General features: G+C 36.1%; 1 protein-coding gene across 1 annotated transcript in view; it reads right to left on the bottom strand.

The window, feature by feature from the left end:
* Positions 1 to 27,326, bottom strand: part of Ge-1 (Enhancer of mRNA-decapping protein 4 homolog Ge-1) — a 152,624-nt gene that overhangs the window by 118,184 nt on the left and 7,114 nt on the right. The window contains exons 3-6 of the mRNA XM_089249021.1: positions 19,307 to 19,409; positions 19,087 to 19,192; positions 12,578 to 12,767; positions 9,620 to 9,779 (exon numbers count right to left, since the gene is read on the bottom strand). Of these exons, the coding sequence (XP_089105147.1) occupies positions 9,620 to 9,779; positions 12,578 to 12,767; positions 19,087 to 19,192; positions 19,307 to 19,409 (559 nt within the window). The remainder of the gene's footprint in view (positions 1 to 9,619; positions 9,780 to 12,577; positions 12,768 to 19,086; positions 19,193 to 19,306; positions 19,410 to 27,326) is intronic.

A 27,326-nucleotide genomic window follows, 5' to 3' on the forward strand; every position in this document is an offset into this window, starting at 1 on the left:
TCTTAGACTTGTATTTGATTAAAGACCTCTTTTTATGCTAGCTGACATGTTGAAATAATTCCTAATAATTCTGGGCTGTCCTCAGACTTCAACGCAGTTATCAGACAGAAAAAAAAATTAGGTGATAATGCCAATTTTTTTTAGTTGCCATGGGGACCTGGAACACCTTCTGATTTGTCAAATCCTGGTTACAACTAATCTATATACAGCAAAACTCCTCTTAATGGAGACCCTCAGACACTCAGATGCAGCCACCCATCTCTCTTACAGCCAAATAATAATTTTTCCCTCGTTTAATAATTATGCATTTCGAACCCCTGATTAATGGCCACCCTTCTTTTACAGACAAATTTTTCTGGCTTACCTGTGACCACAAAAGAGAAGTTTCACTGCATATGAAATTGATTTTGTGTGTCCTCTAAACAAATCGTAACATTATTAGATTTACATCCAAATTAATTCCATGAGAGATAATTGTTCCTTTAGCCCCCTCCCCCACCCCAGATGTCCGGCTACCGGAAACCAACCAAGGCCCCCCCACTGGCATTCTAGCTTGAGGTAATTAAGTTCCGTACATTCGACAGTTGGAAGGTGGGGTCTTTGGGCTGAGAGGGGCAAGAAGTCGGGCTGTCAATATCACATCTAAATTATTGTCTTATCCAATAGTAATTAATTAACAATCGTGGGGGAAATATCATCCTTGGTCTAGCAGCAATATTTTGTTCATTGTATTGTATGAATAATTGTACTCACTTTTTCTCGGGGTGGTTGGCCATGGACCACTGCCCGAGATTCATTCATTTTTGACAATATTTTCACAATGTAATAGATCATATGACTCATTGGGCAAACCTGATCAATTCCCCTCCATATGATGTTATTCTTGTTGCTATTCTGCAATAATTTTTTCATAAAAATGTTTGCGACATACAATTAAGCAAATCCTGGGTACTACATCATTATTTTCATGTAAACACAAAAGGTTCAAGTAGAACAGTTGGTCCTAAATATATTTACCAACCAGTTGTATAAATATCCCCTGTGCCCGATAGATTGATCACTATTTCTTTCAGTTGTATTTGTTGTTTAGTTAACGATTAATACCTTTTACTAATCGTCAGCCATCAGCTGAACTGGCTTCTAGTCCGCAAGTTATTAAGCCCATTTGCTCACCAATAAGGTTTTAAGCGAGATGACTCGCTCCGATGGATGGATATATATATATATTTTTTATTTCACAATAAGATTCTCATTTCTTTTTGTATCCTGTGTATATAATATGGCAAGTGTAAGATAACAGATGAGATGGCATGGGGTGCCTCAATTGCTTTTAAAACATACCTCCATCCTAATATGTGTACATTCATCTTAACTAAACTCTGAAACTTCTCTAACTCCTAATCCCATCTCGTCTGTAATCACCACAAAATTTGTTAATCGCGACATTACCCAATTGTTCGGGGAAAATATGTTGTAAAAGTTTGTATGTTTTTTTTTCTTCTTTTCTTTGACACAAAATAAAGTGTTCCAGACTCTGCCATGAAGCTGGGCTGGAAGAGATCTCAGCAATGGGATAAGTCCAGTGGCAAAGTTCTGGCGTTCATTCATTCAGCCATCAGCTGAAACTTCATAAAGTTTAATTGTGTAACGATCTGTTGAATAACTACTCATTTTGTTTCCAGCGGGTCCAGAAATGTATTAACTTGAAATGTATTAAAATATGTTTGTATCTTGAGATATCCTAGCAGTTGTGTAATCGAAACCAAAGCAGGTGTTTTCTGATATTGAGATTAGAAATGGACTGTTCCAGTTGACTTTTGGATATACAGTGAAACTTTGGTTAACAAGCGGTTCGGTTAATGAGCAATTCGCACAACAAGCAAAAATTTAAAAAAAAAATTGACTCAGTTAACGAGCGATGATTCACATTATGAGTAAAAAGTTTTGCAATTTGTTCATTTAGTTTCACTTTATCACAACAACAACCACCTAGCAGATGGTTTTCGCTTTTTTCCACACACATACTCTGAAAAAGTGTGTGTAACATACAAATACAAAGGGCCAAGCCACAACAGTCAAATTGTCCAATGTGGTGGCTGAAATATTCTCCTGTCTTGAATTTTCAATCTGCAATTACTAATGTATAATTTCCAACATCAAAAAGCTTAAAACTAAAGAACTATTTTAGTGATGCTTCAAGATGATTGAGGAAGCAACCCTTACCCTCGAGATTTGAATAAAAATATTTCAACATCGTGCACTACATCAAGATCATCAATATAGCCTGTAATGGAATCCCATAATTCTGTTTGAAGAAAATTATGGGCGATTGCATTATTGAACGTGATTTTGAGAGGTTAGCTCATAAACATTAGGGTGTCAAAGAGGTTGTGTTCTTGGGAAAGACAACGTGACTAGAGGTGAATGAGAATGACATCCAAGAACTAGTGGAGGAGCATAGCCAAGAATTGACCCCAAACTGATGGATCTCCATCGCGCGCAAGAATTTATGGACAGGTTCTTGTCTGAAGAAAATAGAAATGAGGAGGAATCCCTCACTTCGAATAAGATTAGCGAGATGAGGGAAGCCAAGTGAAATTTTGTAAAAAAATAACCACTGAAGTAAAGCTGTAGCAGTGTGCAAGCAATGAAATTTGCCCAATGACAATACAAATTTCTCATTTCTGTGAAATCCTCAAAAGGAGTCAAAAGCGGCTTTTCGAATAGATATCATAATCATCATCATCATCACTCTCAGAGACAAACACTGCATGATCCCCATAGAGATCAATGTTAAAATTGCAGATTTCAGCATAGAAATGCAGAAATTTAGTGAGGTTCTCTGCCACATCAATAATTTTAAAAATTGAATTGAATTTTTGAAATATTGAGTTCACTTAGAGATATGAAGCCCAAAAAATTAAATATAAAATAATGAACTAGACCCACTTTTGAGGTTGATATCCATGCAATAACATTGATTTCAACTTTTTATTTATATCTTCTCAAGAGCGAAAATTAGAATTAATGTCTCTGTATTGTCTTATATTATAAAAATTGCATCAATCCATATACACTCATTGCCATAAAAATTTGCGCACCCAGAAGAAGTCGTCAAAATGAAACGAAATTTTACACATGTAAGTACTACGTTCATATAAGTGATTAGAAAATCCTAGAAAAAGGATCATTTATTGCAGAAAAAAGTGCAGATGAACAGAAGTTTTAGTACTCTGTTGGACCCCCTCTAGCACGAATGCACGATGCGATACGAGCGGGCATTGAAGCATACAAGTTCCGTATGATGTCCTGAGACATCTCGTTCCACAGTTGCTGTAAATGCGCCTCTAGTTCGACCAACCTCGTAGGGTGTCCAACTTGCCGTCCCAAATGATCCCAGATATGCTCGATTGGTGACAAATCTGGGGATAGAGCAGGTCAGGGAAGGGTGGTAATGTGGCGGAGGCAGTCTTGTGACATCCTTGGTGTGTGGCCTAGCATTGTCTTGTTGAAAAATGGCTCCTGGGAGCCCTGCCATGAGTGGCAACACATGTGGCTAAAGGATGTTATGGACGTACCGCTGGGCTGTCATTGTGCGATGGATCAATATTAGGGGTGACCGTGTATCGTAAGCAATGGCACCCCATACCATGACACCAGCTGTGGGAGCGGTGTGTCGCTGTAAAGCGAAGGCAGGATTGAAGCATTCACCACGGGGCCTCCACACACGAACACGATTATCATCACTGCTGAAGTTGAATCTCGATTCGTCGCTGAAGACGACCTGGTTCCATTCCATTGCAGTCCAATCCCGTCGTGCTCGACACCACTCCAAACGGAGGCGTTGGTGGGTGGGTGTCATTGGCAGCACACGTAATGGACGCCGCGATACCAGATGTCCTTCAGCCAGGCGCCTTGCGATGGTTAGGGAAGACACAGGGGTCCGTAGTGAAGCCGCTGCCTGTGTCTGGGTAGCGGCCAATGAAGCAGTTGGCTCTACGCGTGCGTTTCGGATGATGTAACAGTCTTCTCGACGACTGGTCTGTCGAGGGCATCCTGAACCTGGTCGCCGTGTAAATAACGTCTCTTCTGTCCACTGGTCCCAACACCTCCTTACAGTAAAATCAGAACGGCCTAGTTGACGAGCTACTCGCCGAGCTGACCACCCAGATTCCATCATCTCGATGATTCTTTCCCTATCAAACTCTGACAACTGCTCATATGGTCTTCGACGGCGGCGTAACGGCATGTCTACCTCAGCATTTCCTTTGCAAACGACTAAATACACTCCAGCAAGCTCTGCTTACCTGTTTTATACTCCAAGGAGAATGAAGTTCAACGCCCTCTAGTGGCAATACACAATGCTCAATCACGCTGCATTTCTAATCATTTGCATATCTGCCCGACATGTACCTTCAGGCCAACTTTCGTTTCGATCCCACAATTATTTCTTGGTGAGCAAATTTTTATGGCAATGAGTGTAGTTTAGGATGTTTTGAAATTAATTATGGGCCCATATAAATTACATTGAAGAAATTCTGTAGCTTTAATCAAGCATTTTTTGAAGGAAAAACAGACAGATCGATAACTTGAACTTTGCAAAAAATTTCGAAATATCTAGCTCAAATTAAAAAGGAAAAAAGGTTCATTTCTACGTTTCTTTGATTTCGATTTATTTTTTTCATGAGTCGCACAGGACACCGCCATATTTGTTACCTTGTATGTCTCTCAAAAAATAGAGAAATATCACGAGATCCAAAAAGCCTCATTGGCGAGCCAGTAGATTACAATCAGTCCTAAAAAAGGAATTCCTCTCGCTGGTTGTTGCAAAATTATTGCACTCTATGTTTACTTATGGTGTATTGCATTATTAAATAAATTATTAGTGTATTGCATTATTGATGAAGTGCATAATAATGATGAATAATTTTTTTAGTTGTGACGGTCAAGGCCGACCGTATTCACGAATATAGGTGGCGCGCCCCAGATTCGCTCTCGTGGCAGTTGTGTTCGAGAGTAGTTCGAACGAAGTTGTTGTGATGTCGCCCACGCGGTGTATATGTTGTCGTAAGCCGGATTTCCCCCCCCCCCAGATGTACATTTTCAGTCCCTTGAAAATAAAAATATAGTAGTTTCAACCCTACGAGGCTACAATTTGATGCCCAACGTGAAATATGACAGGTTTTTTTTCAACTCGAGGGAAATCGTCAGCGTTCAGCCTGAACGTACCTACAAATTCGTAAGTGAAACTTTCGTCGCAAATGTTCATCCAAGGTTCGTTTTCAACCTGAAAAGAACTCATGGCATCAGCTGTTTCGAAATTCGCGAAAGTGTTCGTTGAGTGTGAAAATGTTTAATGTTCGTTTTTTTATGTCGCTCCGCACGTCTCAAAAGTGTAGATTTTTTTTATTGTTATTGAAACATTGGTTTATATATAGTGTGACATGGCTTATTTAGCAAAAGGAAAGAAGCAAGACCTCATCGTTCTAGCTCAAGCATTGGGAGTAGCAGTGTCAACCAACATGACAGTCGTTCAGATAAAATCTGCAATAGTCAATCACGACGATTATGATGAGGACTTTATGAAAGAACTCCTGCTAACTGTCATCGATGAGAGAATTTCAGACTCTAAACACCAAGATCAACGGGAACAAGCCACGCTTCAAGCGGAAAAGGAAATCCGAAAGTTGGAAATGCAATTCGAACTTGAAAAACTCAAACTTCAACTCGAAGTCGCTTATAACAGTGCCAGCTCTGTGTCAATGTCACCAGAACTTAGATTTGAACTTCATAAACTGCTTCCGAGTTTCGACGTTCAAAAGGATGACATATCCTTGTTTCTATCTCTCGCTGAACAGCAAGTCAAATTGACGAAGGTCCCTGAAAAATTTTGGGTATCCCACCTCATCACAGTCCTGCCGAGTAGTGTAACATCGCTCATCGCACAGGAACCTGAAGATAAAGCATCTGATTATCAACATGTAAAAGGGGTCCTCCTGAAACGTTTCTGATTATCTGCTGAAAAATTCTGTCAACTGTTTGCTACTCACAAGAAATCAAAAGACAGTACTTGGCGTGATTACTATTTCGAGCTCAGGTCGTTCTTCGAGAACTGGTTAACTGAATCGAACATCACAACTTTCCATGGGTTAAAGGACTTGATCATTACCGACCAGATGAAAAAGAAAGTCCCTCCTGAATGCAAAGAGCATCTAATGGATGAGTGGACAGAAGTAATCTCACCCACTGTTCTTGCGGATAAACTGGATGCTTATGACAATATCAGAAGTGTTTTCAATCGAAACAATTTTTTGAATAAACCCGAACAAGTTCGTAAAACTGTGCAACCCCAAAAATCTGTACCTTTACATGACAGATCGTCTATCGTTTGCTATGGATGTCGTATGCCAGGGTTCATCAAAGCAAAATGTCCGAATAGCTCTCCATCGACTGCGACAGCTGTGAAATCTCCAAACAACGCTATTTGGTACAGCTGTCAACCCACAGACGCTCAGGTATCGCTACCGCTGATGGAAATTCAAGTATGTCAAGATCGTGGTCTCATATGCATCGACACCGGTGCGACACACTTGGTTGAAGGGGAACTCTTATACAAGCTTTTCCTAAGTAAAAATATACCAATAAATAGTGCCACCACGACTATTTGTCTGGCTGATGGTACCCGGTCTATCAGCAAGGTCTATGAAGTCAAAGTACCTGTATGCATTGAAAATCAAACTATTGATACCACCTTTTTAGTGTTTCCAGAAGCAAAGGATAACCGATCGCTGCTGGGATTAGACTTCCTGACTGCAGCAGGCATCGCTGTGGATCTAAAGAGGAAATGTTGGTTTTTCAGTGACACTCCCCATCACCAATTCTCATTCCCACAGGTTCTAGCGGCTGATTGTGCAGTATCGGAATCAGTGGACCTCATGCATTCATACTGATTGTGTGCTGACGAGGGAAGAGATTTGACTCCCAAACAAAAGCGTCAACTTAGCGCTCTGCTAAGCGAACATCAGGATGTCTTCAAACCAGGGGGAGAGCCTAGTTCATTTGTTGAACATCATAACAACACTGGTAATAGTTCACCAACACCTGTGTCTCAGTACCGAATGTCTCCAGCGAAAACCAAGAGGGGTCGCAAGTCTGTCCCGCCGGGACTTGTGGACATCCGAAGCCAGAGAGAAAGGGGACGCAAAAAGGCTGAGGCCATGATAGAAACGACGGCTATGCCCGCAAAAGACGATGCAAAGAAACAAAGGGTCGCAGTGAATCCTCCACTCGACGCCAGAAACCCATTCAGATGTCACGTCTGTCAGTTCGTTTTCACCCAGAAGAGTCAATTTCATAGACACGTTGACGAGCAACACTCAAGAAGCCATTCCATGTCCACAAAGTCACCAACTTCAAGCAGCGGCAAGGTCGTGTCAGCCAGTCCTGAATCTGCCAGTCCACATTCAGTCGGAAATTGCAAATGATAAAGCACGTCATGACCCACATGAACGAGGCGCACGCCGAGGAAACGACAACGTCATCGCCAGGATCACGACAGCCGATTCGTGTCTAGGTGATCGTCTGTCAATACTGTGAGATGACCTTCGAGGACGAATCCGTCTTCCAGGAGCACGTACAGTTCCACAAGACGAAAGAAAAAGACGAAAACTGTAGATGTTCATCGCCGAGGCACCAAAATTCTGCGGTGTCCAAAATTCTGAGATCTCCATGTAGACATGATGTGACCAGGACATCATCTCAAATACCACTTGGAGTTTATCATACGTCAGCACTTCGACCCTGCAACAACATTGCACAGACACCGGTGATGCCTACGCGTCGACAAGGCTGCCCTCCGGAAAAGTTGTAGATTGATCTACCTACACGTCATCGTTCTCGTTCATCGTTGAAGAATGAACTATATATATATATATATATATTATTTTTGAAAATATGTGTGAATTTTTTTTCTCTGATTTTTTTCCCCCCTCCACCATTGAAATGTGTTCGTCAAATATTTCTGATTGTTTATATGCACCGTATTGTTTATGTTTGAAGACTCTTCCTGGTTTCATACAGAGACGGTTTCATGAAACCAGAGAGGGGGGGGGGGTCTGTGACGGTCCAGGCCGACCGTATTCACGAATATAGGTGGCAGTTGTGTTCGAGAGTAGTTCGAACGAAGTTGTTGTGATGTCGCCCACGCGGTGTATATGTTGTCGTAAGCCGGATATTTTTCCCCCCAGATGTAAATTTTCAATCCTTTGAAAATAAAAATATAGTAGTTTCAATCCTACGAGGCTACATAGTCATTTTTATGTGAATGAATTATCTGAGTTTACATTATTTTCTTTGGGGAAGTTTGATTCGTTATACGAGCGATTCGAATAACGAGCATGTTCACAGAATGAACTAAGCTCGTTAACCGAAGTTCCACTGTATTTCCTATCTTGAAATCTTGCTGTGTGAGCACCTAAAAGGCAATCAAGAAATGTTGGCCCATTTATCTACAGTGGTTCCTGGACCAAAATGCTTGATTCCAACAACTCATGGAGAATTGCCAATGCCTGGTTCCAAAAGTCAAGAAGGATTTCATGAAATGAATTGAAAGTCATCCAAGATGTAAAGTCTACCAAAAATCCTGAACTTTGATGAGATCAAAACTTTTTGTTTTGTTGCAATACCACTTCAAAATTACCTGCCAATAGTTCAAACTAGAACTTTAATTCTTGTGATTACAATTGGAAAATCAAATGGAAATTTATTAATAACTGTAAAATATTTAATCGGTGAAACTGTTTAAACTGTATAAATGATCCATTGTGAAAAGAATCTCCCTCTTTCATTTCATTGTCTACTCCCATTTTAGATATCCAAAACTTAACATGGCTATGCAACAGTACGTTGAAATACCTATAATTTTAGATAGATCGTCTCCAAATTTTACATATATACAAAACAGGGTCTGTTTGAATGATATCACTAAAGTTGGTCAGAGCTGGGCAAATGCCCAAAATGGGACAAAAAAGTGCCGGGCAACAATAATTTCTCAGCATCAACAATCACTTTCGAAATGTTTACTTTAGTTACAGTGGTTTCCAAACAATACCATTCAGACATATTTACTCCTTTAAGCTGGGTTTTCCAAGGAAAAGGTTCTACGGTGCATGCAGCGTGAAATCGCCGATTGGTTAAAAACCTGAAATTCACATTTTTAACCAATCAGCGTTTTCACGCTGCATTGGTAACCTGCTCCTAGGAAAACCCGGCCTTACAATGGTTTGCCAGAAAACCCGGGCAGCACCGGAAATTATAGCTAGTAACTTATAATACCTAATTTTTCTATAAGCAGGCTCAACTGTATATCATTTAGAGAATTTTGATGAAAGTGCTATCTGTTACCAATATTACCTCCATTAAAATGCAATCTGCATTTTTATGTGACAGCACTAAATCAATTGTTTCATTAGTTTTGCAGCAGGTAAAGTGACAATAACCAAGTAAAGCGCATTAAGTGAAAACAGCTGCTTCATCATAAAAAGTGTTACAAACATATAAACTTAAAATTATACTAATGAAAGCAAAAACACTAATTACTCAAAAATTAAAAAAAGACTACCTTTTCATCATGAGTAGCTAAGAGCAAAGATACTAATCTTTCATCTTGATCAGCATCGCTACCTTCTACATCATCAGGTACATATGGACACCACACTAATCTATGATAATTGCTTGGCAGAGTATTGATGGGTCTGATGATATGCAAGTACAACCGATATCTTAAAAATAAGTTAAGAATGTCTAAAAAGAATATATGAAGTTAATATATAATGATAAACTAATTATACAAAAAACAATTTGATAGAAAACTCTGAATCACAATATTGATGTACTTTAACGTTATTACTGCTGTAGTTTCAATAAAAGTTCCAATTTTAATGTTTCATGATTTTTAGAAAGTTGTCACCCATACACCCGAATCAACTAAAATGCATGATTAGCTATTTTAATTGATCACATATAATCTCCCCCCCCCCCCAATAATTTTTTCTGCTTTTCCTGTGAAAGATACTGAGAAGAAATGAAAGCCATGATGGATATTGTCACTCGAAGGTATGTGAGACTGATATAATAAAGGGGTATGAAGCCTATTAGGATTAACAAATAAAATGAAAGAGTGGGAATCCAGGAATATAGAATTTTGATGCAAGTTGGAGACGAAAGATAAAGTACAGTCACATATACATTAAAATTAAAATGTTGTTTGTTTCCTGTCAAGAAATATCAAAAAATGACTTAGAAGAGTTAATATTCTTCTAATGGAAAAAGAAATAGAGATTCTTAGCATATTTAGGCGTAAATTCTATCATGAAGAAAGGTGAAGTTGCAGCTTTTTAAAACAATATAAATAAATTTATATAAAAATTTACACGCGTTTAAGACAAATAAAATTTTGATTGGTCGACTGGTCAATGCGTTTCGGCTCTACAATGGAGAGTCATCATCAGGACCTCATGGTAAGAAATCCCAACAAATGAGTTGTGGAGGGGTGATGTTTGTGTTTGGTCATCAGGAGAGTTCGCCTTTGTATTTGCTGAGGCCGAGTGGTCTTTGGATGCGAATTGGGGCACCATCTGTTGCAAAGTGTTGAAAATTCTGTCTCAACTGAGGCTAATAAAGCCTGTCCAGGCTGATGAAATAGGTAGCGTGTTCCTCCCATCATTAACAAGGAAATCCTGGCCAGTTGCAACAGATGGAGCCCCAATTCGCACCCAAAGTCCACTCGGCCTCAGCAAATACAAAGGCGAACTCTCTGGACGACAAAACATAATCACTCCTCCATGACTCATTTGTTGTGATTTCTTACCACGAGGTCCTGTCCTGATGACGGCTCTTCATTGTAGAGCCGTAATGCATTGACCAGTTGAACAATTAAAATTTTATTTGTCTTAAAAGCATGTCAATTTTTTGTATAAATTAAAACCAGGCAAAGTTCTAATTTTTGTGATAATATAAATAAAACCAAATAATCAAAAATCATGGAAAAACAAGTATAAAAACAACCTGAATAAAATCTGGAAAATTATTTATGTTGATAGCATTGGAGGTGTTCAAAAATGGTTAATGTAATGCAATGAGGAAAAAAAATAGATCAGTTGAACCATGATTTTTAAAAAGCCAAAGATTTTGCCATGGCCACTGCAGTGATTTTGAATATGTATTTTAATTTCTACAATCTAAATTTTTGTCATGTGGTTACGTTTTTTTTATTAGATGAAAAAAAAATTCTATTTCTTGGAACTTGGTCTATCCCAAAACAATGAGGGAGCGGATATAAAAAATGGCTTGAAAAATCAAAAAAATCAGACACCAGCCAAATTTCTCAAGAGAACCAAGCACATAGTTTTTGCTCACAAGAACTGTCCAACACAATATCTTTTTTCCCCAACTTTCCAGAACTTAATATGTCCTTCCCATGCTTAGAAAAAAAAAAACAATAGTCACTTTTTAATTTTCTTGTTGCCATGCCGACCTGTCAGCTGGGAGGTGTCAAGCCCTGATATAATATGTTTATTCATCATACTTCACTAGGATATAACGTATTTATTGAGGTATGAAAAATCATGTTTTTTTATTTAAATTAACTGACTGCTTAATTTAATTAAAACAAATCTTATTAATCATTAAGAGTGCATATTTATCACCTAATCTATTAATTTGAAATCAGCAAATTAGGGCATATAAGTCAAGGTTTTATACAAACACCAAATTTCTGTTTTTTTTTATTAGGAGAACCCTAGTGCCCCATTGTAATGCCCCAACGCATTGCAAATACTTAGTGCAGTTATATCTAAGTTTAGCTCCCAATATTTTCTGCACAAAATCTAGAAATAGAACAGCTATCTTTATGCACTGTACCTAAGGATTAGGTTCTGGGCTATATATTTACCAGATCTTCTATGTTTCTTTTAATCAAGAACATTGCATTTCAATAATATGCATATCATATCAGGTTAATTTTACCTCAATATCATTGAAATTAATACAAAGGAAAAATGCAATTTAAATTTTGGGATTTAAATAAGAGATTTTTTTTAAAAAGAAATAAAGTGATTTAAATCAAGTGGATTTCAATTGGCTTACCCTGTTGTTCATCATACCTCACTTTGAGATGGCATAATTTTCCACAAGAGTGGAGATAGTAAGATGCTAAACCAATCTTATATATTAACTCATACACAGAAAATCTATAAAAATCATGCTGAAAAGTTAGAAAACCTTAAATAGCATACAAATACAAATAAAACACCACAACAGGCAAAATGCCCAACAAGGTGGCTGAGAAAAAGATGCCCATAACAAATATGGATGTCATATATTTCAAAAATACAGCAACCCAATTAAAAACAAAACTTTAGTTAACTTGCAAAGTTTTAAAATTATAATATTTTTCTTTACTTTTTAGGATACTTTTTTACATTTGTATAATTTCCAGCATGAATGAACAAAGAAAAAAAATCTGAAACACGAAATATAAACCTATACTTTATTTCATATACTATCATTAAAAGGATACTTCAAACAAGGTTCTTCATCGAGTATTTCATTAATATGCAAATCTCCTACTTCATCAATACAACCAAGTAGAACTCTTGACAAGGAATGAGCGAATGAGATGTCTTTGACACTACCTTTGAAACCTTTCAAAAGTACGTGATTGGATGTTGTTTGCTTTATAACACGAACATATGAACTATGTGATGGACCTACAATTAAAAATTTGTATAACACACATAATTGAAGTTCAAAAAATTATATAAATTATAAATAAATTATTGATAGGTAACTCATACATAGATTACCAGTATCTCTGATTTTTCTGAATTTCACAATTAGCTAGAGATGAATTTCAACACACAGTTAAAAAACTATTTTAACTGGAAAATCTGGAATATGAACATCTCGGTACAGAGATATCAGTGGAATCATTTTTATTTATTTATCAATATATGTATATGAAGATTTCAAAGTGGATATGATGTTCATGATTGCTGATGAAATACTATCAAAAATTTATGAATTTATAAAGTGGGGAAAACAGCTATTTTTCACAAAAAGCATTCAAGTGATGAAAACTTTCAACACTCGTAAACCATCGACTGCAGTGTTCTCATCAAAGCCATTACTCTATTATACATCAAAGCCTGCACTCTAATGCAGGATGCATTAGAGAAAATTTATGAGAATTCACCAACTCCTTATTCGACACGTTTTTCAACATAATCAAATTCTTACCAGAACCACTCATGATTTCGTTAATTTATACTATACAATGAAAATTTCTTCCCCTCATGATCTTTTTCAATGGGAAAAAAGGTGGGAGGGGCGAATTCATTACTGAGGGGAAAAAAAGGTTCATGTACTTATCATGCTCTTAACAAGTGTTCAAGTGAAAATTTACAAATATTTAATGCTTATAAGTAGAGACTGGAAGTTTACACACTAAAAATAATCAAAATATAGGCGGGATGAGGAAAAGGCAGGTTTACGATAGTCTTAGGTCAGGTTTTTTACTCCCAGACCACGTAGTCGGGAATGCGGATTAGTTAATTATAATCACAACAGTACTGACGGGAATTATCCAGATCTGACTCGGATGGCTTCTCGACTGACATTACTAATAATTTAATGTAATACCAATGGCCAGAAGAGATTGCTTTTTCCACGGATACAGATGCCGTGTGACGAGAATATGGAACAGTCTGCAATGAGAACTTGTATGTGCCTTCTACGCAAGATTTGCTTCCACTATTGAGGATTTCAACCTGGCTCCATATGCGAAGTGCTATATTTTCTGACTATTATTTCTAATTATCTTTATTATTTATTCATTATTATTATTCCAGTGTAAGTGCATTTCATGCCTTCTGGAGTTATTATTGTAAATAAATAAAATCACAAGGCAAATTGAAATGTGTGCTAATTAATGCCAGGAGCTTGGGTAATAAGAAAGATCTTTCTTACACACCTCAGAATACGATACTTTTTTGAGAAATAGATCTGATAGGAAAGGGGTGGAATGTTGATATATGTGAAATCATGTTTGAAGGCTAGAGAGTGTAACATGCTGAGAAGTGATATTGAAACTATATAGGTTGAGCTTGAAAACAAAAGACAAACTTACTGTTGGAATTTGTCACAATCCACCGAATAGGGATCCAAACTACATCGCCAAATTTCAGAATCAGAAGCCACTAGAGAGAAGCCACTATTTTGGATTTAGTTCTCACTAGTTCCGAGGGCCTTTTTAAACATGTTTCGGTTGGGGACAAGTTTTCTTTCAGTGATCATCGTGTCGTCACTTTTCACTAACTTTTTTTCGGGTAAGGTTGGTAACAAAAGTCTGGTTCTTCGTTTTCGGAGAACTAACTTTGATGTTTTGAGAGGAATGTTAGCGGAGGTTTTTAAAGACCAGTTGGAATCAGTTGGGGTGGTACATCAAAGGGAATAATTTAGTACGAAGCTGTCCTCTGTTTTGCACGACATCATATCCTATGTTTGAAAAAAGCGTGTTTGTACATTGCACCCTCTACATTCATGGATAGCATGCGCAACCTTTATCTTAAAAAGAAAAGAGAATTCAGAAATTATAAAAATGGATGAGGTGACCCTCTCATTGTTTACTTATAAAAGAAGAGTGTTGACGAAAGCGATAATAAAAATAAATTTGAATCTAGGTTGGCAGATAACATTGGGGGGCTCTGACCCAAAATCATTTTTTAGATACATCAATGATGGATGTAAGGGGACAGTTGGCTCCCTTTCGATAGAAGGGTCTAGGTTAGAGAGCAATGTAAGCATGTGTAGTGCTTTCAATGACTTTTTCACATCGGTTTTTAATGGAGATAATAATATTCAATATATGGGTGTTGCATAGGGTAATAAAATCTACAACGATATTCAAGTGGAAGACGTGGAGGTCCTAAATCTTCTAAAAAATGCATGTGGAAGCAAAGCACCAGGACCAGATATCTATTCCAGGGTTCTCAGGGAATGTGCTAATGAATTTTTAGGGCCAGTCACACAGATATACAGGAGTATTGTTGCTGAGGGTATCGTCCCAAAAGATTGGAAACTTGCTAATGTTGTTCCGATATTTAAGAAGGCTAGTAGAGAAGCTGTCTCCAATTATCGTCCAGTGAGTTTGACAAGCTCCCTCTCGAAAATTTTGGAAATCATTATCAAAAGGCAGTTTGAGAAGTGGATAGACGAGAATAATGTATTGTCAGATAATCAGCATGGGTTCAGGAAGGGGAAGTCATGTGTGACTAACCTACTATGCTTCTATGATCACATGACTAAGGCTTTGGGTTAGAGCAATAATGTAGATGTTGTTTACCTTGATTTCCAGAAGGCATTCGATCGTGTCCAACATGGTAAACTCTTGAGGCGTTTACACGAGGTTGGAATTGGGGGCAACTTGCTGAATTGGATAGAATCATGGTTAAGAGATAGGTCGCAACGAGCTATGGTGAACAGGGAATTGTCTGGTTGGACAGGCATCACAAGTGGAGTTCCTCAAGGAAGTGTCCTTGGCCCCATACTTTTTTCACTTTTTGTCGATAAACTCGATTAGGGTATTGATGGTATTGCTAGCAAACTCACAGATGATGTGAAGCTAATGGAGGTAATCAGGAATCAAAACGATAGGGAGTTGCTCCAAACCAACTTAAACAGGATTGTAGCATGGGCAAATGAATGGAGCTTGACGTTTAGCATTGACAAGTACATGGTTGCTCATTTTGGTTCGCACAACCCACAATTCTTTTACGAGATGAATGATGTCACTATCCCGATTTGGGAATTCTCATTGACGAGCGGCTTAGGTTTTCTGAACATTGTTCAGCGGTAGTCAAAATAGCGAATAGAATGCTTGGTTTCATTCTCAAAAAGGTCTCTTTGCATTCTTCTAGCCATTCTTCTGCTTTTCCAAGGCTTAGTTCATCCTGGACTGGCGTATGCTGTGAGGTTTTGGACCTACAGAGGGACATAGACTTGGTTGAAGGGGGTGCAGAGAAGAGCTGTGTGTGTTCTTGTTGGCACATGGGGCTTGAGTTATGAAGAAAGACTTCGTTTTTTCCAGATGCTTACATTGGACGAAAGCAGGTGTCGGAATATGATCAAAGTGTTTGCATTTTTTAACGGGATGGATAGAGTGAAATATGAGTTAATACACCATCAATCAACTGCTTCGACAAGGGGACACCAGTATCAATTAGTAAGGGACAATTCTAGGTTATGGTGTCACAGGGAATTTTTCTCTAATAGGGTTATTAATAAATGGAATAGCTTACCCCCCCCCCCCGGGGGGGGGGGCAGTAAATTCTAACACAATTGAAAAGTTTAAAAAGAAATACGATAAACATGTTGAGGTAAATTCAGAAGCTATCCAATGTATTTATGGTTGTCTTATTCTAAGTATGGATAGCTTCTTAATTTACCTCAACATGTTTATCGTATTTCTTTTGTATATATTGTTTATTATTTTTTTTTTTACTGCATTTTTAATTGGGTTGCTGTATTTTTTAAATATATGACATTCATACTTGTTATTGGCATCTTTTTCTCAGCCATCTCGTTGGGCAATTTGCCTTTTGCGGCCTTGTATTTGTATATACTTCAAGGGAAAGGGCCCGGTGTGACTGCACCTGCCAAACACTCCTGAGGCAGGCCCGTCATTTGGGGGTGCTTGATCCCAGCTTTTGAAAATACACTAAAAATGGTATATATAAATACACACATATTGAGTAAATGTTCTTTCCCCCCGGAAAAAGTTGAAATGACGTTCCTGTCCTGAGGATGTCTCTGGTCAATTCAATCAAATACTAAAATAACTTGTGTTTAGTTTTCAAAGGTCAAAGTCCAATGAATGAGCAAGATATGTTTTGAGAAGAAACAAACTTCGAATTTTTCTCAGCTTCTCTCATACATAACTGTGTTCTGGAAAAAAAATTGTCACCATCCAGCTAAAGCAAAGTTAATGCAGAGCAACACCAAATTTTCTATCTCACAGGCACTTGCAACTATTTCCGTTTAAATGGGGCTAGAAGGTGGTTGGGGCGGCTTCCTTCTAATATGTAACTGATTTTCTATTTGTTTGGGTGTTCTGTATACAAATCTAAAATCTTAAATCGATCGTCGCCAAATTTTGCATATATACCAAACATAGCCCGGATTGAATTGAATAATAGGCTACTTTAGAAGTTTGTCAGAGAAGGGTAAATGCCTGAAATGGTAAAAAACCGTCAGGTAACAATGGTTTCTGGGTTTCAACAATGACTTTTGGGATATTTAACTTTGGTTACAGTGATTCCCTAACAATGCGTTTCAGACATGCATATGCCTTTACCATGGTATGTCACTTCTTTAATACTGCCAGTATTATGTATAAGAGTTTATTGCTTTATAATGGTTTGTCACTTTTTTAATCCTCTCAGTAATTGAAGAAAACCTGAGCATCACAGAGTATGATAGCTCTGTCAGACCAGACACGACCCAGGCTCTAAGAGTATGATAGCTAGCAATTAATATACTAAGAGTTGAGATTTTACAAAGATTGGGTCTTTTGAAGTTCTCCATGCTCAAAATAGCCAATTTCTACAGAATATTGCTTCTGAAATTCACGAACAAACTTAAGACAATGTTAAAATAGGCATTTATGGCAGGAATAATTCAAAAAAGGCGTTTTTAAAGAAAAACTTTGATAATAAAAATAGGCATTTATGGTATTTTGCTGAACTTCCAGGCTCTACTTATAAATATAAGTATTGTTTAAATTAATTCATCAAAGAAATTTCCATTATAAGCAATGAATAACATGGTGATCGTACATGCAGCAGTTTGAAACAAACACTTGGTTATGTGTTCCAGCCTCAAGCGCTAGAAATAGCCACCCAGAAAAAGCATAATGAAGTAGTAGAGGAAAAAAAATCTGGCTTTTAAACTACAGTTTAAAACTAAAATAACACAAAATACAAACAGAAAAACTGCATTCAAGAGAACATAGCTGCCAACTTTTGAAAATGAAAATTCGGGAGATTTTCGCGCAAACCCGTATTTTATGCTAAAACCACTCCCTAATAAATACAATAGGGATTTTTCCAAATAAAATAGGGATTTTCCAAATATAAAAGTTAAAGCGTAGGGAATAAAATACTTACTCAAAAACTGAAGTCAAATTAAAATAGGGATTTTACACACATGGAAGTTAAACCCTTGGGAATAAAATTCCTACGCAAAAAACAAGTGAAATTGGAGGCCAAAACTTCAATGATGTAAAAATAAATATTGTGTTCAATCAGAAACGCTGTGAACAAACATTCTGAGCAAATGATTCCAAAATCATCGGAAGATGAAGGAAAACACCGTCAATTTTTGAAGAACACTGACTTTTTGTGACACTTGCTTGATGTTTTTTTTTTTAATTTCACGATTGATGATGGCAGTCTTTCCATGACCAATGTTTATGTCCGTAACACAACTTGTACAAAAAGGAAAAGTCGGCCCTCTTCTGGAACGTTTCATGAAAGGCAATTCATCGGAATAAGTATCTTTAAAATTGATTAAATATGTTTTTGCTTATCAGTATTCATGTTTTGTTATATCGCACGTTATAACAAAAGAAATTTTGACCACATGCGCGTGACGATAATCTTCAATTATTATCCAGGACTCTTGGCTGCTAAGCCATTTCCCTGCACGATAAGACAAACAACTTTCTTGTTACCATCAGAGGGTTTGTAAAACTTCCTTAAAAAGGGAATTTCCCCATTTACGACGTGTGACGTCATTTCGAAAGGGGAAAAAAAAGAGGCTTCATGCCCCACAAGAAATTCCTTAGGAATTGTTTTCATAAGCGGGGATTTTTTTAATGAAGTAGGGAATTTTAAGGGACAATTAGTGGTTTTTGTAAAAATTCGGGAGATTTAAGAACTTTTCGGGAGGTCGAGCGATGAAGCTAAAATTCGGGAGATTCCCGAAAAATTTGGGAGACTTGGCAGCTATGAGAGAAATTAACTATAGTACCTTTCAAGGTGTAAGCAATGAAATTTCGTGAAAGATGAACAGACACAAGGCTTCCAAGATGATATTTATGCTCCCACACATAATCGACAACATTGTGTATCATAATCTGAAATGAATGGACATAATTATGAATAGATTACTTAAGATGACATTTGGATGTATAAGATTACAATTCAGCAGAAAAAAAATTAAAGGAAAATTATATTAAAAAAACACTCACACTATTACAAGTAGCATATTGCTGTGTATGCCTCATGGGATTACGATAAACTGATACATCACCGCCATAAATGCTGATGGTACCTTCATTGCCATTTAGATCACTATAAAGAAATGCATAAATATAGACTTTTTTATTATTTAGTAATAAACTGATGCAGTTTATGTCCATTTTTGTGAACTCAATGAAAATGAACTTTGTTCATTACATCAAAAGTTTTTAAACAGGAAAGACATTTATTGAAGGGCATATTGCCAGGACCAGAGGACTAGTTTGTAAAACCTTCATTTCATACCGTACACTGCTCAGGTGTTTGTAAAACCTGTGGACTATGTAACAAACGTAATATAGTTAACACTCGTTAGAGACAGACCACTATTGTTCTATCAAAAATGAATGTTATAGAGTGGTCATTATATGCTAAGAAAAACATACAGAATACCCATTACGTAAAACATTTCAGAATTATTCTACAGGTCGTTAGGTCCTATAACATCAGATCATTATAACGAACATCTACTGCATCCTCATCTCTCAGAGCCAGAGGAACATGAGTGTTGCATGCCCTGCTTTTTATTGTGTAACCCTTACACTAAGCAAATATACAGATATGCACCTTCAAATAAACACGAGGGGAAAAATTTCATTTTCTCCACATAATCATCAATGAGTGATTCACCAGCCTACTAAGCTCATCGTCTATAAATAATAGCATGGTTGAAAGAAATAGAAGGATAGATTAGCAGAGGATTTTCAGCAAAATCATTTCCCTGACAAAAACTGAATATATATGTATATATATATAATTCGAAATCTTAATCTTCTAAATTTCAAATTTTTGTTTTTCGAAAGTTTGTTTTTTTCCCTACACAAAACTTTTCCATGACTTTTGCCATATATATGTATATTTCACTGACTTTCCAGGTTGCTGGAAATCCTTAACAGGAGCAGTTTAAGGATCAATATGAAAGATTTATTACAAATTAATTAATTTTCTATATTTGGTTTGCAGAAACATTTTAAAAAATTGTAAATTGTCCAAATACTGTAATAGTTACTCGAGCAGTCTAGCAGCAGAAACAACAAGGCTGCCTTCAGGGGTTCGTTTCAAACTTTTTTACCTGTGTAGCACATTGGGATCTGGATTATAATTTCAAACATCTAGTGCAGGGAATCGACAAATCAAAATGTAATTCAGGCACATAGCCAAATTTCTTAGAAGCCAAGCATATTTTTTTCAAGAAAAATGGTTGGAAAGGACGTATATATACACACACATCCACAAGCATATATACAGGGGTTGGACAAAATAATATGGACACCTGTGAAATGAGACAAAATCTTTATTAATATGGCTGTTGGCCCTCCTTTTGCATTAATTACGGCTTGTATCCGTCATGGGATGAGCAAATACCAGTCATACACCAGTCACAGAGATACGTAGCCACTCCACCTGCAAAAAGATCACTAATTCAGAACATGTCTTTGGAGGTGGAAACGTACTGTGCAGTTTGGCCTCCAAAATACCCCACAAAGGTTTAATTATATTAAGATCAGGGAACTGAGCGGGCCACAGGAAGTGTTGCAGTTCATCGTGTTCATCAAGCCAGTCTCCGACAATTCCAGCAGTGTGGAAGGGTGAATTACATCTTGGAACACAGGTCGAGAATCAGGGAACTAATATTGCACCATTGAATGAAGATGGTCGGCCAGAATAATGATATAAACCGATGCTTTAACCCGCCCATCTAGGACAACAAGTGGGCCGATACCATGGTGAAACATGACGCCCCACAGCATAACTGATCCCCCTCCATGCTTAACAGTAGAAAGGAGACAGTCAACATCATAAGGGTCATTCTCAGATAATGGTAAATTTCATGTCCTTGGCTACATAATGTAAATTAAACAAATCAACCATGAATGTTTCAAATTTTTATCACCATTTATTTTCAAGCACTGCATTGTGCACTTGTTGAAATATGAAAAAAAATTAAATTTCAATATCTAAAAAATTTTTAAAGTTGTAAATGTCATTACCAAGGCTTGTTCCAAACTACAAATTTATTGAGACCTTTATTTTTAAGAATATGAAAGCTTTGTATCATAGGCAACAATTATTTGGGTATATTTCATTTCTCTTCTGTTTTTATATTTAGACACCTTAGACATAACAGAAAACATTTCTACTAATTATCCATATTTAACGTTTGTCCCTAGAAGTAAGTGTCATTACTAGAGCCCGGATTATATGCTAATGCATATGTATATTTTGGCCTTTAATGCATATAAATGCATAAAATCAAAATATTTTCAGTATAAGTGCATATTTTTGAAGGTTTATTTAAGCTCACTCAATTTTTTTTACAATTTTTCAAATAAATATTGTTCATAATATTTTCAAAATATCTGGTTTTTTCTCGCAGGTGAAATTTAGTGAATTATTTGTAAAGTATTTTACGAATATATTAACCATTTTATATATTGTAAGACTATTTCTAGAGATATGTCAAAAAAGTGTTAATTTTTTTTTTTAAATAGTGTCAAAATTCTTTTGTTACTGGTATTTTTGTTATTGAGCAGCTGCAACAAACTAGAAATTAAGTTGTTTGTGAAGTTGTTGCAAATGCGGTATATATATGTGTGTGTGTGTGTGTGTGTGTGTGTGTATATATATATATATATATATACGAGAGGATGTGTTTTTGTAAATGAACGAAGTTGCACGAAGAAACAGAAAAGATGCATTTTAAAAATATTTGTTTTTGTTTTTTTGGCATGGTAATTTTTTTAATGCATATTTTCTAATTTTTTTTGTACATATTTTGGAATTTTTAGTGCATATTTTGACTTTTAAGTGCTTAAGAGCACATTTTGGTAGTTCAGTCAGATTGTTTTCATATTTTGGCATTTTTAAGTGCATATTTTGGCATTTTTAAGTGAATATTTGCATATTTTTAGAGCATATTTTGCCACATTTTTAGTGCATATAATACGGGCTCTAGTCATTACCAAGGTACACAGTAACTTTTTATTCAGATCTCCACATTTCATATTGATGATGTTCTTAGATTGTACAGTTCCACATGCTCTTACAAGCAGTGATGTCTTTTTTTGCTTAACCATGTAAGTAGTACTTCATTTTGTTCCAAAATTTTAGTCAGTGTATTTATTATGTGTCATTACCAAGTTTATTATTACTGAAACACATATTAATAACTTTAACTTTGCTGAATGAATTATAAAAAGGGTTGGGGACTGGTTTCAAAATAAGTATACCATAAGCTTCCAATTATCATAATTTAGCCCTGAAAAGACTTAACTTTAAAAATGTCATTACCACGGTGGTAATTACCAAGGCATGTTAAAGACTTGGTAATGATGTTGGGGGACATGGTAATGACAATTTTAAACATTTTAAAAATTCATTACTATTCCTTAGCTAAGGTTGCCATCATTTTATTATATGGAGTAATTTTAGGTATTATAAGAGATTTTGGTCTGATTTCTTGTTCTTAAAAAAGCCAACCATATTTAAGAATGGGGGGAAAAAATCTCCATTTTTGATTGCTGCGAACAGTTTATTCAATTCTTTATTATTTATAAAAATGGGGATTGAAGATTTACAAGATCCTTGTACTAATATTTAACTCATTTCTGTAATGGGCATGAATAAATGTTTTAAATACAGCGAAATCTGTCAAATCTGCACACCCATAATCTGCAATGTTCTATAATCCGCAATGCATTTTCAATGCAAACAAACTTGCTTTGATATGATTTATAAATTTAAAGTTTTTTTTATGTAGATTTGAAAAATATTTTTGAATATTGGGTTTAGAGATAAAATGAACTTTTGCTTGGCTAATTCGAAGGGAAAAAATCACATAAAAAAGTTTATTCTTCAGACAGTTTGCAATAGCAGAAATTTTAAGTTCTCTCTCTGTGTGTGTTAAATTTAATTTTTATCCACTTCTGTTTTTGAAGTTGATGTTTCTTTGTAAAATATTGATGTATTTGTATGTTAAGATGTACTTTTTATTTTGTTATTTTTATAAACCAATTTTTAGGTCATTAAGACAATTAAATAGAATCATTGTGATTTTTAGGATAAAAGAAAAGAGATCATTAGAATTATTTTGATTTAATAGTAATTATTTAAGAAAATCTTTGATCAATTTTATTCTCAATTTTCATTAAATAATCCTGAAGGCTCAAGTTTTTTTTTATTATACGCATGTACTTTGCATACAATAATTAACTGCAAAATTGAATAAAACATGTAAACAAACAAACCCATGATCTAACCCACAAATTTCTATAATCAGCAAAACTCTTGGTCCCAAAGGGTGCAGATTTGACAGACTCTACTGTATCTAGGGTTTTTGCCTTTCTAATTTGTACTTAAATATTAAATGCAATTTTTTTCCTTTTGAGATAGAATTTTTATCATAGTCACATTTTAACAAAATCCTGTGATAGGAAATTAATTGCCGAATTTATTAAAATAAAATATAACTTTCATTTTCATTTCAAATACATTTTGAAAGCATAATATAATTAATAACACATAAGTATAATATATTATATAAAAATATTTCATTCCAATGCGTAAATTAAAAATTGTACATTCCTGAACATTTCATTTCTCTCGCAGGAGAGGTTGTTGAGATCATTAACAAAGACATTAAAGTGAACTTCATGGTTCATGCTGGGAAGCAAAGTGTAAATAACTTCAAATGGCCAGTTAAAAGAGATTGCCTTGGGATTTCTAAAGCAAATATCATTTCAAAGACATGAGCCCTTACCAGATATCATCTAGACATTTTGCTTTTTCTGAAAGTTCTAAAACTGATAAGAGCTTACAAAAATAAGTTTTTTTTGAAGAAATGTATCATTTTATACATTATTGTGCAATAATATATAATGTGCAATTTTAATTTTTTTTGTAATAAATTACAAAAACTAATAAAATTGTTTATAAAATAAATATATGTGTAATTATTAGGCATGGGTTATTGCCATGGTTCTGGTTGTCATTACCATCGACACAGTACTTCTCCTGACACCAACAAGGGTGGCCGTTTTCATTACTGTGGCCCTGGCAAGACGGCTCCAACAATCATGCCTCTTTCGAAATCTGTGTGGTCAGCCATAACGAAGTTTTAACACCCCAATATACATCGCATCCGAATGCTATCACTGCCACGACTAGACTGATGTGCGCACATTACCATCCACTAAGTGGAACTCTTCTACACTAGAGGGCGGGCGTATACAACAGGTTCCATGAAGTGTTTTTTGCACAGGTGTTCACATTATTTTGTCCAACCCCTGTATATATAAACACCCAGTGGCCAAAAAACTAGGAACACCCTGCTACTCACCACTAATATCTTGTGGAACCTTCTTTGGCTTTGATGAAAGCAGATATTCTTCTAGGCATGAATTCGGTTGAAGTAGTAGTTGCTGAAACCGTTGAGGAATGTTAACCCATGCTAACAAAATGACAGCTCTTAATTTCCTCAGATTGGAAGGTAGTATTTAAGAGCTTTTAACAGACCTTTCAACCTCATCCCAAAAATGCTCAATTGGATTAAGATTGGGTGACTGAGGTGGCCATTGGAGCAATTCATCATTATCAGAAAACATTATGGCCATAAGCGCGTGCATGTGATCAGCAACAATGCGGAGGTAGGCACTGGCATTGACGAATGTTTCCAATGGAGAAATAAGGAACCAAGAGTATACCAGAAAAATGCTTGCTCCCTAGACTGATTCTGCCACCCACTTGAACAGTTGTCATATGGCTGCTTGCGCCACACACAGATCCTGCCATCAACGTCATGGAGAAGAAATCTTTACTCTTAAGCCCAGACAACCTTCTTCCATTCATCAAGTGTTTAATTTTGGCATTCTCTAGCCCACAATAGGTGTTTTCTTTGGTTTTGCAATGAAATGAATTAGTTATTAATTACTTAGTTATTTAATTACATCTCTTGTTGATCGCCAGCTATTAAAACCGTTTCATTTTAAGATCCATCTTGTAGAGCATACGGATATGCTTTGTGATGATCCTGAGTTGTATTGCACTGCAATTCATTGCCAGGGTTCATACAAAATTTTCAAAATGAAAAGTAAGGAGTTTTTAAGGAGTTTCAAGCAGTTTTTCAGGAGTCGTGGCAAACTTCATAACTTACAAGTTTTATAGCAAAAAAAAAGGGGCAGGGCACATATGCAAATTTATTTTTAATTTGCAAACAAACTTTCCCTCTTCTCAAAAATATAGATGTAGAAGTGGTTCAAAAATTACAAGTTTTGATTTGTTACCCGACATCATAAGAATTCATAAAATAATCAATCCACGTACATGCTTTCTGTCATCACCAAAGTGTTCTAAAACCTTCAAGTGTTAGTCAAAAATATAACTCATAACAGCATCACATAAATTATAAAAATTCTAAAAGTGATATTCATTCCCCCCTCCAATTATTCAAAATAAAAACCACAGCCAACAAAGATTTTTCTTACAAAATTATTTATATTTGCAGCAACTCTTCAGGGTTCATACAAAATTTTCAAAATGAAAAGTAAGGAGTTTTTAAGGTGTCATGGGGCCACGCCCCCTCCGAAAAAAAAATTGCACCACTAGCATAGCTGCCAACTTTTGAAAATTAAAATTCGGGAGATTTTCGCGCAAACCCGTATTTTATGCTAAAACCACTCCCTAATAAATACAATAGGGATTTTTTCAAATAAAATAGGGATTTTCCAAACATAGAAGTTAAAGCGTAGGGAATAAAATCCCTACTCAAAGTCAAATTAAAATAGTGATTTTACACACATGGAAGTTAAACCCTTGGGAATAAAATTCCTACGCAAAAAACAAGTGAAATTGGAGGCCAAAACTTCAATGATGTAAAAATAAATATTGTGTTCAATCAGAAATGCTGTGAACAAACATTCTGCGCGAATGACCCCAAAATCATCGGAAGATGAAGGAAAACACCGTCAATTTTTGAAGAACACTGACTTTTTGTGACACTTGCTTGATGTTTTTTTTTCACTTCACGACTGATGACGGCAGTCTTTCCATGACCGATGTTTATGTCCGTAACACAACTTGTACAAAAAGGGAAAAGTCGGCCCTCTTCTGGAACGTTTGATGAAAGGAAATTCATCGGAATAAGTATCTTTAAAATTGATTAAATATGTTTTTGCTTATCATTATTCATGCTTTGTTATATCGCACGTACGTAACTTCAACAAAAGAAATTTTGACCATATGCGCGTCACTATAATCTTCAATTATTATCCAGGACTATTGGCTGCTAAGCCATTTTCCTGCACAATAAGACAAACAACTTTCTTGTTACCATCAGAGGGTTTGTAAAACTTCCTTAAAAAGGGAATTTCCCCATTTATACAAATACAAATACAAATACAAATACAACGCCACAACAGGCAAAATGCCCAACGAGGTGGCTGATAAAAAGATGCCCATAAAAATATGGTTGTCATATGTTTCAAAAATACAGCAACCCAATTAAAAATGCAATTAACACAAATTACAAACAATATATACACATGATAAAATATTATACGATGCCCATAAAGATTACTTATGGTTGTCTTATTCTAAGAATGGATAGCTTCTCGATTTACCCCAACATGTTTATCGTATTTCTTTTTAAACGTGTCAATTGTGTTACAATTTACTACCTCCGGGGGTAAGCTATTCCATTTATTAACAACCCTATTGGAGAAAAATTCCCTGCGACACCATAACCTTGCATTGTCCCTCACCAATCGATACTGGTGTCCCCTTGTAAAAGCAGTCGATTGGCGGTGTACTAAAAGTTCATGGTCCATCCTATCCATCCCATTGAAAATTTTGAACACTTCGATCATATCTCCTCGACACCTGCGTTCATCCAATGTAAACATATTCAAAAAATGAAGTCTTTCTTCATAACTCAAGCCCTGTGTGCCAATAAGGACACGCGTAGCTCTTCTCTGC

Source organism: Pholcus phalangioides, unplaced genomic scaffold, assembly GCF_987345545.1.
Source record: "Pholcus phalangioides strain wild (caught in Gottingen) unplaced genomic scaffold, Ppha-v1.0 ptg000021l_1, whole genome shotgun sequence".
Taxonomy (NCBI): Eukaryota; Metazoa; Arthropoda; class Arachnida; order Araneae; family Pholcidae; genus Pholcus; species Pholcus phalangioides.